General features: G+C 36.5%; 1 protein-coding gene across 1 annotated transcript in view; it reads left to right on the plus strand.

The window, feature by feature from the left end:
• C11H2orf73 (chromosome 11 C2orf73 homolog) overlaps nucleotides 1–14,401 on the plus strand; it is a 28,736-nt gene extending 14,335 nt beyond the window's left edge. The window contains exons 4-5 of the mRNA XM_027555289.1: nucleotides 10,878–10,993; nucleotides 12,760–14,401. Coding sequence (XP_027411090.1) covers nucleotides 10,878–10,993; nucleotides 12,760–13,128 — 485 coding nt within the window. The 3' untranslated portion in view covers nucleotides 13,129–14,401. The remainder of the gene's footprint in view (nucleotides 1–10,877; nucleotides 10,994–12,759) is intronic.
• The last annotated feature ends 2,201 nt before the right edge of the window (nucleotides 14,402–16,602 follow it).

Below are 16,602 nucleotides of genomic sequence, written 5' to 3' on the forward strand. Positions count from 1 at the left end.
AGGAGAAGTATCAATAACCTCAGACATGCAGATGACACCACCCCTATGGCAGAAAGTGAAGAAGAACTAAAGAGCCTCTTGATGAAAGTGAAAGAGGAGAGTGAAAAAGTTGGCTTAAAACTCTACAGTCAAAAAAGATCATGGTATCTGGCCCATCACTTCATGGCAAATAGATGGGAAAATAATGGAAACAGTGACAGACTTTATTTTCTTGGGCTCCAAAATCACTGTGGATAGTTACTGCAGCCACAAAATTAAAAGATGCTTGCTCCTTGGAAGAAAAGCTAGGACAAATCTAAACAGCATGTTAAAAAGCAGAGACATTATTTTGCTGACAAAGGTCTGTATAGTCAAAACTATGGTTTTTCCAGTAGTCATGTATGGATGTGGAATTTAGACCATAAAGAAGGCTAAGTGCCAAAGAATTGATGTTTTTGTACTGTGGTGTTGGAGAAATCTCCTGAGAATCCCTTGGACAGCAAGGAGATCAAACCAGTCAATCCTAAAGGAAATCAACCCTCAATATTCATTGGAAGGACTGATGCTGAAGCTGAAGCTCCAATACTCTGACCACCCAATGCAAAGAGCCAACTCACTGGAAAAGATCCTGATACTTGGAAAGACTGAAGGCAGGAGATGGGGACGACAAAGGATGAAATGGTTGGATGGCATCACCAATTCAATGGACATGAGTTTAACCAAACTCGGGGAGATGGGGAAGGTCAAGGGAGTCTGGTGTGCTGCATTCCATGGGGTGGCAAAGAATCAGAAATGACTGAGTGACTTAACAACAAATAGAAGTACAGGATCAAGTCCAAACAAAAATGTATTTATTGAGTACCCTCTCTGTTCTCACCCTATACAAAAGTTCACAAGATACATATTAAATTTTCTGAACACAACAGTATGCAGTGAAGGATTGCTTTGAGGTCAACAGTTCCTCAGCTGTAGCCTTCTGGCCTCAGTGACTGGCCAGTCTAGTTAAGAATACAAAAAGCAGCTAGACTGAAGGTCAGATATTAGAAAATGGTCATATTTAACATGATTTCTACCTCAAGAGAGGCAATCAATAGGGAGGGCAAACCATGAGATAATCTATAACAATGGTGTCTCTTTTAGGAATGTAATAAAGTTTCCACTTCTAATTCAAGATGGTAGACTGAGCAGAAACATCTAAATCCCCTGCCTCCCACAACCCTATTACATGATACCAAAGCAGTCAACCCGCAAAAGACCCATAAAAGTGAGAAGAATGAAAGGAAGAGCTTTCTGACATGTGAGGAGGAATGGAAGACTGTTGATGGATAAAAGACAGCAAAGAAGCAATAATCTAGAATATACAGAAGGAGACGCAACAAAGAAGAGACAATCTGCCTGAAAAAAAACAGAAGTGTCTGAAGGCTCAGCCAGGAGACAAAGCAAAATGCAAAGTGTGGAGGGAGAATTAGAGGGTTATTCAAATAACTTCTCCAGTCATGAGCACTGTACCCTCTCCCCACATTGGCTGCTAGAGTCCAGTGTTTCAGCCAGATGTCAACTACCACACTAGTTAGTTCAGTATTTCAAACTGGTCTTCTCTCCTATTCTTAACTTATGAATGGACAACCAAAGATTAGAATTATGCCAAATTATAAATTCTTTAGTTTGGAGCAAAAAGTCAAGAAAATATCACAGAGCATAAAAAAACAAAAACTTTAGAAAATATAAGAGAATAAAAACAAAATAGAGAATCATTCTTGGAGTTCCAACTCTTCTGGAGCTCCAGAAAAGAGTAAATATAAAAGAGAGAGAATTATCCACACATAACATTTATTGAAAGTGAAAGTGTTGGTCTCTCAATCGTGTCTTCAGGTCTCCTGCATTGCAGGCAGATTCTTTATAATCTGAGCCACCGGGGAAGCCCTAAACATTTATTAAGCAGATACTATCTGCCAGGTACTTTACGAACCTTCTAAATGTTAGCTCATTCAATTCTCACAGCAACATAATGGATGTAATATTAATAGTACAGGTGACACTAGTGGTAAAGAATCCGCCTGCCAAGGCAGTTCAATCCCTGGGCTGGGAAGATCCCTTGGAGCAGGAAATGGCAACCCACTCCAGTATTCTTGCCTGGAAAATTCCATGGGCAGAGGAGCCTGGTAGGCTACGTCACAGAGATTTGGACACGACTGAGTGACTGAGCACAATACTATTAATATTCTCATTTTTCAGATAAGAAACCAGAGTTTAAGAGTTTAAAAAAAATAATTTTCCCAAGGCTACACAGCAAAAAACTGGTGTCTGAACTCACTCGGACTCTAGTACCTGTAAAAATAACCAGTACTTGGACTTCCCTGGCAGTCCAGTGGTTAAGATTCTGCACTTCCACTGCAAGAGACACAGGTTAGATCCCTCATTGGGGAACTATAAGATCCCATATGCCATGCAGCAAATATTAAATTAAAAATAACCAGTATTCTACACAGCCTCTAAAATAATAATAATTTCCCAATTAAAAGAAAGCCACTGAAAGAGTCCACTGAGTACTTCGAAATATGAAGGGAAAAAAAAAAGAGACACACCTACACATCACTATGAAACTGTAAAACCACAATTATAAAAAGATTCTAAAAGTTTCCATTAAAAGAAAACCAAGTCACCACCTAAAGAATAAGTATATGGAATTAACACTGCTGGAAGAGCACAATGGAGTTAATGTCTTTAAAGATCTCAGGGGAAATCATTTTTAACCTAGCAAAGAGGATTCTATTTGACATGTACACTAGAACTTTTAACCCCTAGTGGCACTGGGCATTGGATCAAATGAGAAAGAAATGTAGTACTAGCACAATATTTGGTCATTAAATGAACAAAATTCATATAATTGTTAATATACTGTAAATACTATATAGTAGTCTTCAACTTTTAGCATCACTCCATAGACACAACATAGAAAATTTAACACTTCCCTGGTGGCTCAGACTGTAAAGAATCTGCCTGCAGTGCAGGAGACCCAGGTTCAATTCCTGGGTTGGGAAGATCTCCTGGAGAAGGAAATGGCAACCCACTCCAGTATTCTTGCCTGGAGAATTTCATGGGCAGAGGAGCCTGGCAGGCCACAGTCCATGGGGTCACAAAGAGTAGGACACAACTAAGCGACTAACACAAACACACAGATCAGACACTACCTACTTATCTCCTGAAAGTCATGTTTGTTTCAGAACCAAGTACACAGGTGAAGATTGGTTCTGAAATAAACATGACTTTTAAAGAGTATTCTCTACCTTCTTGGTCTGAGTTATGTACTCCTTCTCTAAATCCCCATACCATGATATCAGGACCAGCAGGAGATAAAATCGGTAGATCTGGCAGGTCAAATAGGATCATGTAGACCACAGCAGAGTTTGAAATGTATTCTACAAACAATGAGAAATAACTGGAGGCTCTAAACGGGGAGAGTGATATCATTTATGTTTTAAAAAGATCCTTCCAAGGATCTGAGTTGTTTTTTTTTTTAAGTAGTTTTTTCTAGAAGACATTCAAAGTTGTATGCTTTAGAAAAGACTTGCTAAAAGGTCATTCACTAACTTAAAAATGCTAATTAAGAGTGGGTAAAATAACTATAAAAGAAGAGAGAGAGCGAATTTTTTAAATCTTGAAGGACGATGTACTCATTTTCCTTCAAAAGCTTCCTTAAGTTTCCATTCTGTGATGCATCAGGGTGTGGTTTGTACAAGAAATACAAAGTGAAATTCCAAACAGACACTTCCTCAAAGAAAATGCCTTTGTACTTCAATAAAATTTTGGTAAATGGACTGCTTAAAATATCTAGATATGGTTTCATCATTGACTGTGATTCTTTGCCTTTATTGACTTTTTTGTGAGCTAACCAGTCGGTCCCAATACTTTCTCTGGGAGCAGCTATTTCTTCTCTGGTTCAAGAAGGGACGTTGTGGAAGACGAGACAGAGAGACAGGCTTTGTTCTAGGATGAACAAGCAGGACCTGGCCATTTCGTAAAGGAACAACCATAATCACTGTCTATAGGTCTGTCAGTTTTCTCAAAGAGGAATCCTCCAAGCTCTGCCTGGAGTAGGGGAGGGTGCAGCTTCAACTTGCACCACTTTGCACGCTCCTGGCCTCAGAAGCATCTGATGCCAAACACTGGGGCAGGAACTAGATTAATTTTCACCCCACCTCCTCCTCCACAAGCACTTAGCTTCCAGTTTTCTGGGATCTACTCAAGTCAACTGCCACTTATCCATCTGCTTTCCAACCTCCAAATTTGTTAGTATCTTTGCTCATATTTAGTTCTCTTTTTTTTCCTTAAGGCTTTAAGACATTTTAATTTCTTTACTATCACTGTACTATCTTTTTCCTCTTTCTGTCTCTTCCTCTCTCTCTTGTTCTTTTATTGGTATTTCTCATTGCCAAGATCATTACTATATTCCAGGTCCTACCACTATGCCCAGACTCAACAATTATTTATTAAGTTAAATGATAATTCATATTATTCAGTAGATTATTTATTTTAAAGTCATAATATAACTTAAACTAATAACATAATATAAACCTGCAATTTATTCATAGTTTAGATGGTGTTTGGATACTAGATGAGAATGATTTTAGTTTATGTAACATTTTACAATGTGTATATAAACCAGTCTGTATGTCAGATTTTTAACGTATATATACATGTGTACATGTTTATATATATTCATACAGACAGAAAATGTGTATATAAACATGCATTACTAACAAAAGTCATCTCATAGTTATTCTTTTCCATCAGCCCACTTAATTACGCATGGCTTTTGGCATTTTAGTAATGTCATCTTGTGCTGATAATGAAAGTGCCCTTTATGTCTTGTACCACCACACAATTTCCTGGCTGCCATCCATGGTCAGTTCAACAAATGGCTATACTCCATCATATCCCAGTTGCTGTAGGAGTAAGTGTTCGCTTTTGGTTTTATATAATAAAACTTTATAAATTGGAAAAGCTGATCTAGTTTATAAGGGAGGTGTTTTGAACTTAAATGAAATTTTGACTGGTTATAAATTACTTGATATTTTAACATTCTTGCAAATTCAGATACAGTGCTAAAAATATTTTTCTAAAATAGGTTTTAGTTTGTGTTGCTTCTTTTGTATCAAGGTATAACAATGATTTCTTGCTATAATTGTATCCAAGTTTCTTTTTTTTCCACTGTATTTTGAAAATCTGTACTGTTGTTTTTACATTAATAATCTTTTATTTAAGATGAAAATAAATCCTACTTTGAAGAATGGGGTTTCTAATAGAAAAATTATACTGAGGAATGCTTTCTTAAGTAGATACAAACAAAAAGTTTAGAAAAATTTTCAAAGTAAAAACTGCTAAGTTCCCATTAATATGAGGAGCAAGTTGTGTGCTTGAACAAATCCTGCCTTTGTTGATAAAATATAGATGGCTAGACACCAACTTGTTTGGAAAGTTCCTATTTTAATTAGAAGTTTCCAAGAAACAGAGAGTGGATTTCAAATATTTTTCATAGACTTTGCCTTACTTTTGGAAGCCTCATCTAACAAGGTTTCTTTTAAGTAATTATTTTGGGTCCAATTTGAATTCTTAAGTAACCACTAAGAACTTGAATATCTTCTTTGATGTTTTCCCACTTAGATGATCTTCACTATTGTGGGCTTCTTTTAAAATCTCATATATTTGCATAAATGAATATGGTAGTTATGTCTACTTTTAATAATGTCTGGATAAGGAACTTCTTTCTGTACTCTAGATTGCCTTCCCTGCCCCTTTATAAGTCTCCATGAAGATATTTTTTAAAGTTACTACTTTTAAGATTCTGGGAGGTCTTATATAAAAGATGATTTATTTTAATTGATTCAATTAACTTCCTTCTGAAGTCTTTCTGGCTGTTATCTGCCTAACAAGTCACTCCAACATTTAGTTGCTTAAAACAACAATTATTTTATTTGCTCCTGATTCTGCAATCTGGGCTGTGCTCAGCTGGGCAGTTCTTTGGCTGGTCTTATCGGTGGGCACTTAAGTGGCTTAATTTAGTTGACAGGTCATCTGAGGACTGGACTCAGCTAGGATGCTGGAATGATTGGGCCTCTCCTTCTGCATTTGGTCTCTGAATGTGGTTTCTCTAGCAGTGTAGATGGACTTCTTACATGGCAGTTCAGGGCTCTCAAGAATGCAGTGTTTTCTTAAACTTTATGCCTGGAAATGGCATGATATTGCTTCTGCCTCATCCTATTGACTGAAGTTAATCACAAGTCCAGTTCACATTCACAGAGGGACTGTGCAAGGATGTGAATACTGGAAGGCCTGATTCTTTGGAGCCATCAATGTAACACATTAGTTCAATGTCTTTAAATAGTTCTTTCCATTAGAATTTAGGAATGGCCAACTCTTCACCTCTCTTTGAAAATGTCTAAACTGAATTGCCCTCACTCTTTAATGAATGAAAGTATAGCTGGATATAAAATTCTAGATCCATAGTTACTTAGCTTTTACACCAGGAAGGTATTATTCCACTGTCATCTGGATTCTATTGTTATGTCAAGTGTACAAGTGAACCAGTTGTTAATCCTTTGAAGGGCTCATGTTTCAGTAGATCTTTTTTATGTTTTAAGGGAGTTTTTGTGTACAGAAAGAGTTTATAGTTACTTATGATTTAAATTAATATTCTAGTTTTAACATTATAAATTTAAAGATATTTCTTTCCTTAAGCCTTTAATTTTTAAATATAATAGTAGATAGTAACTTTCACTTATTCTTTGATGTTTAAACTCAAGTTGAACATAAACCTTAGGCACATAAGGGTTTAAACATAAACCTTCTTGATTTATTTCTCTTCGTGAGTTCTTCCTCTAGAAATTTTTTGAAGTGATCTGTTTTACAGGGAAATATTCTGAGGCCTTCTTTGCCTCCAAATATTTTTTATTCTGGCTTCATAATTAAATGGCAGTTTAGCTGGATATAGAAAATCTAGGCTTAAAGATTTTTCCCTTTAATATTTAAAAAATATTAATGTTATCATGTGTCCAATGTTGTTGTTATCAAGTTTGATATAAATCTGCTTCTTACTCTTTTGTAGGTAATCTACCTCTCCTCTTTGAAAACATTTAAAATTTTTTCTTCGTCTCACATGACTTTAAATTTCTCTATAAAATATCTAAGATAAGTTTTTTTTCTTTATCTACCATGCAGGATTTGGAGGAGTGTGAGCCAAATTAGAGATCTAGGGTGCAAAATGTAAGGAGGCACTCACTCCCAGCATTGTGCAAGTGCCTCCCTAAATCTGCATCCCATGGGCCTCACCTGCTCCATCTTACTTCTCACCCTGCTACCTGTTTGCCAATCTGTGACCCGTTTCAATCTGAGGCCTCTGGATTTTAATTCTGATATATTTATCATCCTTACTTTAAACATATCATTTTCTGTCTTCTAGATTTCCTGAATTCTAGTATTGGTATTTTATCATCCATGTCTCTTAGCTTTTTAATTTTTATTTTTTTAACCTTTCCAGATGTCTTCTAGGAGAGCATCTCAGTCTGACTTTCTAGTTCATAAATGTTGTTATTTATCTCATCATTTCCATTTAAACTATTAATTTTTCATTTCTAATATTTTACATGATTCTTTTTTATGTTCTCATTCTTGCTTTATATTAATACCTTCTATATCTTTGAGGATATTTGTTATGCTTATTCTATTCTTGGTGCATAGGTTCTAATAATTCTCCTTCACATAATATATGTTTTAAATTTTGTTGTCTTTCTTTTACAGTGTCTCTCTAGTTTAACTTTAGGTCATATTCCACAAAGGGAATTATCAAGCTCTGTGAGGGCAAGGCTGAAGACCAGGGCTTGGATTTTGTGCCTCCCAGTGAATTTAAGGCAAGAAGATGAAGGTCAGGCTGGGCCAGCTGTACGTCAGGCCCCACAAAACCAGTTTTGACCATCTCTATTTTCTGTCCCTACTAAGACCAATGCTCTAGTCAGGGCTCCACTCCCTTCTCCTTTAAACTCCTAAAAAGAGGCATCACTGAGATTTCTCTTGATGTTTTTAATCCACCAGCACTGACAGTTGCTAGGGGAATGCTGGAGGAGGAAATGCCCAAGAGGGCTGCATGCGTCCATTTTCATCAGCTCCTTACCCTGGAGGGATTTCTGTGCGGTTTCAATGATGTTACTAAGTCGATAACAGATGGCGAGACTGTTGCTGCCAGTTTCTGCTGCCTTCAGGCAAATAGTGATCTTCCTAAGGTAAAGTAGGGGAAAGTCAAGAGCAGATTTGAAAAGCTCTCTTCAACCTATTCTCCACTGGCTATTTCTGATCTCCCTATCCTCCAGCCCAAGCTGCCACCAACCCTTCGTACAGGTTTACTAAACTCTTAAGTTTTCTCACAGTTTTTTGATAGTTCATTGGATTCATGCTTGATGGTTTCCCTTTTGTCAGGATACAAAAGAGCTCTCCTGCTGCCTAACTTGGAAATCCCTTTCTAATTTGGTCCATCATCCTGGAGACATTGTAGACACTGTCCTTAATCCTCACAGCTCCGAAAGGGAAGTATTATTATCCTCATTTTAGAGACAGAAGTGATTTGTCCAACGTGACACAGGTGGGATATGTGGGAGAGCTGGAATTTGAAAACACGTCTATCTTTTCCCAAAGCCCATGCTTTGGATACTCCATTGACCCCACCTAATTAATGCCTCAATTTAGAAGGGCTTCATTTTATTCACAAAGTTATCAGACTATGTTCCTGGAAACACTGACATTCTGTGAGCTGCACTGTGACATTTACCCCAAAACTGACAGTCTTTTCCAAATTGGTAGAAAAATATGTTATGGTTAGGATTTTCTCCATTTAGTCGTTGTCCACAAATTTTTGTTAAATTTTTGGCACCTGCTCTCTTTTGTGTGATAGCAAATCCTAAAGGAAAGGTAATGATTAGGTAGAAAATGAGTTTTGAGTATCTGATCTCAATTAGAAATCAAGGAAATGTTATCAATTAGCATTTTTTCCTGGTAGTTGGAAAAGAATGCCATCTCACATCATGTAATACATAAATGTTTGAATGCTTCATTCCTGCTAGTAAAATTAGTTTATATTAATGTCTGACTATTGAATTGAATTTGTGAATATTTAATAAATGTAAATTTACTAACATTTTTCCTTTTTATATGCACTCCCTAATTTTAAAGGCATGTTTTTTAAAAAATTAAATTTTATTTTTTAATAGTGAATACATGCATATGGTACAAAATTCAAATGGTACATTAGGATGAAGAGTGAAAGTGAATCCACCTTTCTCCACCTCCATCCTCCAGTCAGCTAACTCCTTCCTCCTGCAGCAACCACTGTTATCAGTTTCTTGTTATCACTCCATAGATATGGTAGTGATATGTATGTAATTACCTTATGTATGTTTTTTTCTATAAAAAGAAATTTTTTTTAATGTATTTATTTTAATTGGAGGCTAATTACTTTACAATACTGTAGTGGTTTTTGCCATACATTGACATGAATCAGCCATGGGTGTACATCTGTTCCCCATCCTGAACCCCCCTCCCACCTCCCTCCCCATCCCATCCCTCAGGGTCATCCCAGTGCACCAGCCCTGAGCACCCTGTTTCATGCATCGAACCTGGACTGGTGATCTGTTTCACATATGATAATATACATGTTTCAATGCTATTCTATAAAAAGGAGAAATTTTTAATTTTTTCCTTGACAGAATTTTATGTCACTAAACTGGGTGTTACTCTGACTCCTTATATAACAGTGTGTGCTAAAAGCAGAAATAAAGTGAGTTTTAAAAATTAAAAAATTTTAACATTGAGAGTCCAACATAATGAACCCCTACATAGATAGCTATTACCCACATTAAAAGATTATTTTAAAGTGATTTTTAGAGAGCTTAATACTCTTGCAAATTTTCAGAGCCTCTGTAAATGGGAAATGAAAAGAATTATGTGTTCAACTGTAGGTGCAACAGCCCTGGAATCTTCCAGTTCATCTGTCAGTGCTATCTGAGAGCAATTTGTGCATAAATTTCTCAAAACCTTTCTAGTAGTAAAAAAAAAAAAAAAAAAAACCAACAAATAAATTGTACTTATGCTTTTCCTAGCACTTTGGTTGGTGTATGTACAAGAAGCAGATCTAACAGTAGGTTTTTAAAAGCCATCAAAGCTATGGTTTTTCCAGTAGTCATGTATGGATGTGAGAGTTGAACTATAAAAAAAGCTGACACCAAAGAATTGATGTTTTTAAACTGTGGTGTTGGAGAAGACTCTTGAGTGTCCCTTGGACTGCAAGGAGATCAAACCAGTTAATCCTAAAGGAAGTCAGTCCTGAATATTCATTGGAAGGATTGATGCTGAAGCTGAAACTCCAATACTTTGGCCACCTGATGCGAAGAACTGACTCAAAAGACCCTTATGGTGGGAAAGATTGAAGGCAAGAGGAGAAGGGACAACAGAGGATGAGACGGTTGGATGGCATCACCAACTCAAGACATGAGTTTGAGCAAGCTCCGGGAGCTGGTGATGGACAGGGAAGCCTGGTGTGCTGCAGTCCACGGGGTCGCAGAGCTGGACACAACTGAGGGACTAAACTGAACTGCACTGCATTAATATTAGCTTTTTAAGTTACTAGCAATTCCACATGTGGGGCTAATTTGGTTGTTTTGATTTGGTTCTTCTCATAGAGAAAGAATGATAAATCTATCATAGTATTATTTAGATGTGTTTAGGTAACCTTGCATACTTAAAACAATTTAGTTTCATTTGCATTTTTTATAAAGCAAAATATTATAAATACTTATGTTTCCATATACAAATCTAATGTATCCTGACCTTTACAAAATCTTTTTCCCCCTTAGTTCCACTTGTCTCTCCTGATGCATCAGCAGAACTTCAAAGGAACTTTAAAGAACACATCTCCTTTATACATCAATATGATGCCAGGAAAACACCCAATGAGCCCATTCGGGGAAAGGTGAGACAGTGTTTAGAATCAATTATTTAATAGTTTATGATGGGTGATAGATTTATGCTAGAACTCCAAGCCTTTTCAAGTCACAATCATCTTTCTCAAAGTTGATTTAAACAAACTAATATGGTTATTAGGAGGATGAAAATCTTAAACACATGTCATAATCAAAACTAAAGAATGATGTCATCATTTTGGATCACAATATTTGGAATTTGGTTCAAATTAGTAAAATCATTCACTTAACGTAAAGCAAGTTCCAAATAGGAAAAGGAGTATGTCAAGGCTGTATATTGTCACCCTGCTTATTTAACTTATATGCAGAGTACATCATGAGAAACACTGGGCTGGAAGAAGCACAAGCTGGAATCAAGATTGCTGGGATAAATATCAATAACCTCAGATATGCAGATGACACTACCCTTATGGCAGAAAGTGAAGAGGAACTAAAAAGCCTCTTGATGAAAGTGAAAGAGGAGAGTGAAAAAGTTGGCTTAAAGCTCAACATTCAGAAAACGAAGATCATGGCATCTGGTCCCATCACTTCAAGGGAAATAGATGGGGAAACAGTGGAAATGGTGGCTGACTATTTTGGGGGGCTCCAAAATCACTGCAGATGGTGATTACAGCCATGAAATTAAAAGATGCTTACTCCTTGGAAGGAAAGTTATGACAAACCTAGATAGCATATTAAAAAGCAGAGATATTACTTTGCCAACAAAGGTCTGTCTAGTCAAGGCTATGGTTTTTCCAGTGGTCATGTATGGATGTGAGAGTTGGACTGTGAAGAAAGCTGAGCGCCAAAGAATTGATGCTTTTGAACTGTGGTGTTGAAGACTCTTGAGAGTCCCTTGGACTGCAAGGAGATCCAACCAGTCCATTCTAAAGGAGATTAGTCCTGGGTGTTCATTGGAAAGACTGATGCTGAGGCTGAAACTCCAATACTTTGGCCACCTCATGTGAAGAGTTGACTCATTGGAAAAGACCCTGATGCTGGGAGGGATTGGGGGCAGGAGGAGAAGGAGATGACAGAGGATGAGATGGCTGGATGGCATCACTGACTCGATGGACGTGAGTCTCAGTGAACTCCGGGAGTTGGTGATGGACAGGGAGGCCTGGCATGCTGCGATTCATGGGGTCGCAAAGAGTTGGACACGACTGAACGACTGAACTGAACTGAAAGCAAAGCAATTTGATAAATTTTTGATGTGTGTAGCAGGGGGATGCATATCAGGTTTATAAATTGAAACAGTAATGTAATAGCCAATTGCTGGATTTTTTTTAACCAACTACAGATGTTTGTTTTCATATTTCACAATGGCTAATAATAACATTTCACAACAACTATTAGTTGTTGGAACTAATAGATGTTTGCGATGCAATCATAAATCCTTAGGTCTTTAAACCGCAGTTTCTACTGTTTCCATAGCAACCCAAAGAGCAAGAAAGGAAATTTGATATGAATAGTCTCATACAATCCAAATGACAGAAAAATTGAGAATGAGAGGTAATGAGATGTTCTTCTGACTTTGTTTTTTCTTTCCTGTTCATTTTCTGGTGCACCTTTGTTCATACTTTGTTTGAATGGTTCACCAATAATTATTATGCTGCTGCAGTCTACAGTTTCAGACTAAGGTGACAGCTAATGAACAGGCAGAGAAGTAAGAGCCTGTTTCAACCAGGACTTGAGCTAATACATGAACTCAGGTCACAGCTGCGTCTTCCAGCAACTTGTGTGCCCTGGTTAACATCAACTTTGTTTTCCTTTCCAGAGACATGGAGTTTTTGTGCAGACAGAGATAAAACCAGGGAGTAGGCCAACAGTTCCTGAGAGAACAGAGGTATTACTGAATGCTTCAGGGTCATGCTCATCAGAACAGTCCAAAAAAACAGAGAAAGGAAACTCAGCGGAAAGCAAAATGATCTCACCCGGTCTCTGCCGACAAAATTCCCAGGAGTTGTTAGAGACTAAAACTCACTTATCAGAAACAGACATCAGAGTGGCAGCCAATGCCTCCCCCAGAAGGCCTGAGAAAAGGGAGAAGACTGCAAAAGTCTTTCAAATAGCTGTAGTAAATGCTCTTCTCACCAGGCATGATCCTTTAAGTCCACCAATAAAAAGTCAAGACAAATCAGGATAAATTACCTTCTTCAGAAAAAAAAATAAACCTTTGAATGTACAGAAATTTCAGAATCGTCATACAGGCCCTCACATTTGTTTTTTCTTTGATCAATAACCTCAAAAATTACAATTTGGGAAAATGAAAAAGGGATAATAAAATACACCAAAAATTCAAGTGTGGTCTTCAATGAGTGATAGACATGAGACATATTTCTATGTCATATTTATAAATATAACAACTTTGTTTTGTACAACAATGGATGTAATTAACAAATATGAGAGGCTTTGTTAGATAGTCGTTAATCATGGCTTTAGAATCAAACTGGGGTTGAAATTTTGGCTCCAGCACATATAAGCGATGTGACCTTGGATAAATTACTTAACCTCTCTAGAAGTCAGTTTCCTCATCTATAAAATTAGGATAATAGCAACTTCATAAGGATATTAAGCATGAGATCATGCACACTGATCAGTGATCAATGTAACCACATCATCACTATTACTATAAATAAAATTTAAATTTAAGGATAACATTCTCCCATATGCTTGAATTTTCCTCCTTATTCTAAAATTTTGAACCCTTTTATGCACAGTTAACAGTGTGAAAACTAAAAACATTCCTCCCAGTAAAAGATACACAAACATACCCACTTAATTCAAAGGCATGAGTACCTAGAATATCAAAATATTTCCTAAACTGATTTCTATTTTACTTAAATTATTTCTAGCACTAACTCACTCTTTGCCTTTTTGGCTCAGTTTGGTATGGTTAATTCTTCCAGTTATTCTCTTTGATACATTTTGTGCCAAAAAATGTATCTATTATAAGCTTGTTGTATTGCTGTGTTGTGTTGCACACAAGTGGAAGTAGGTAAAGTATTCCTCTGATGCTTAAAAGAGTATTTACGTACACAACAACTTTCCAGGGGAACTTATCAGTTGCACTCTATTATCTATAGTACTGGTAAGACTCTAGGTATATCTTTATTCCCTCACTAAAGACATTTTAATAGACTGCAAACAACCAAATGCCATTATTAAATATTTGTGTATTGGGGACTTCTGCTTCTTACAACATGGCAAATTAAACCAAATAGTGAATCCTTTTCATTACAAATACGTTGAAATGCTGAATAAAATGGAACAATAAAATTCATAGCCCAGCTCACAAAACAGAGAAATCCGCATTTCCAAAACAGAGAACTTGCTTATTTTATGTATCAATTCCTATCTTGAAGATCTCTCCTTGTCAACACATGTAAACTACCTTATTATTTTTTTATTGAGGTATAGCTGATTTATAATAAAGCTGTGTTAGTTCCTGGTGTACAGCAAAGTGATTCAGTTATAAATACATGTACATATTCTTTTTTCATCTTGGTTTATTATAGGATATTGAATATACTTCCCTGTACCAGAGGACCCTGTCTATTTTGTATATAATAGTTCATATCTGACAATCCCAAACTCCTAATTTACCCCTACCCAACCCTCTTTTCCCTTTGGTAACCATAAGTTTGTTTTTTTCTGTCTGTCAATCTGTTTCTGTTTTGTAAATAAGTTTATTTGTAGACTACCTCATTATTGTGTGTTGGGGAAAGGAATGGAGGTTGTTAGCAGATTTGGAGAGAGGTCTTAAAGGCTATGGACTTGAAAAAAAATTTGTTAAAGCATACACTTTTTTTTTTTTTTTAAAGGCTTTGGACTTGAATTTTAATTCACATTGGAACGGAGTTCGAACCTTATAACCTCCAAAGTAGAAAGCTGGAACTGAAATTTGCATAAAGCCAGAACTCTGGAATAGCGGTGTCGCATTACATGGCAGACTAAAAGAATTCCAATATTTAACTATTTTTATGAGATTTAGCCCAAATCAGTGGCTCAGACAGTAAAGAGCCTGCCTGCCATGCAGGAGCGGGAGACCTGGGTTCAATCCCTGAGTCGGGAAAATTGCCTGGAGAAGGGAATGGCAACCCACTCCAGTATTCTTTCCTAGAAAATCCCATGATGGAGGAGTCTGATGGGCCCCAACCATGGGGTTCCAAAAGAATTGGACATGACTGAGTGACTCTCACACACATGAGATTTAGTATGCAGTGATAGAGGTGTATGATCGGTCTGCCATCTTGAGTCAATCTTTAATTTTCTTTAAGTAAATCACTTGTAAACTTAGTACTTTAATTATGAGTAGACCACAGATACTCTGAGATAGACCTCGCAATTGACTGATAATCACTGAGCATTGCTACAGTCCTTCTGCCTTAGACAATAGGCTTTAGTGAAGGATAGAGGGTCTGGATCCAGTTAGTGGACTACTTCCATAGGCTAGGTCTGTCATTTTCAATATTTTCAAGTATGAGGACATCTTTTCTGCATTACATAAAGATTTTATGTTTCTGCACAAAATAGTAATTGGACTTTCAGTATTCATTGTTTGAATAAACAATAACAAAATGCAGTGATGACTTTCAGGTTCAATTCTCTGTTTTTAACTGCTAAGAGTTTCTCTCTCCACAATGAATTCCACAGTCTATTAAACTTATAACTGCCTGTCAGTGTAAGTGCTGGTCTTAAATTTTTCCAGAATATTTGAATGTTTCCATGTAGTTCCCTTATTAGGTATTTTCATAGAATGATAGCTTTTACCAGGAAACAGGATCTTTTTTTTCATTAATGAGGGTCACAGAGAGTTGGACACAACTCAGCAACTAAATAACAATAACAAATCAAACAAACAATAATTCTTCACATAATATTTTAAAACCTTCTTAATGAATGTGTTAATGGTTTCAATCCTTGACGCTGCTATTAATAATATCATAAATTTACATTATGTGATTTAAGCTTTAACATATTTTTTAGTCTAATATCTCATTTGATCCTTATAAAACTTCTATGAAGCAGGCAAATAATAGTATGTCAAATTTACAGCTAATCATAGGCTCAGAGAATTTAAGTAATTTCCCCAAGACTGCAATTAGCAAGCAACAGAGTGAGGACCTAAATCTAATCCCAATGCTCTTGTCCATTAATTCTGAAATGTCAACCACAGGGCAATGCTGGCCCATCACAAATGAGTAAACAAAGACAGTATAAGAAGTATCAAAGCAAATAATTTCAACACTTTTATTGAAAGATTTTCATTCTATTGCTTTGGGGTTTAAAATTCTCTTTGCCAGACTTTTTATCACTATGATGGACTAAGTTGATATGGAAAACACCAATCATTCCTAACACAGATAAAGCTCAATAAAATATATTTCAAAAGTTGAAATATACAACTAAGCACTAAAACAAGAAATTAAAATTCTCAAATACCAGAAATAAAGAGAATGCTAAAAAGTGGTGAGTAAAGGGTGAGGCTAAAGAGGCAACTGAAGAAGTAGAATCAGAAGTTGAACTTAAGGGCTGGGATTTTAATATCTGAGCTGAAAAGGGAGCTGAGATTCCAAGCAGTGGAGTTGGGCTTAACATACAGCCAGGATTCCAGAAG

This window comes from Bos indicus x Bos taurus, chromosome 11, assembly GCF_003369695.1.
Source record: "Bos indicus x Bos taurus breed Angus x Brahman F1 hybrid chromosome 11, Bos_hybrid_MaternalHap_v2.0, whole genome shotgun sequence".
Classification (NCBI taxonomy): domain Eukaryota; kingdom Metazoa; phylum Chordata; class Mammalia; order Artiodactyla; family Bovidae; genus Bos; species Bos indicus x Bos taurus.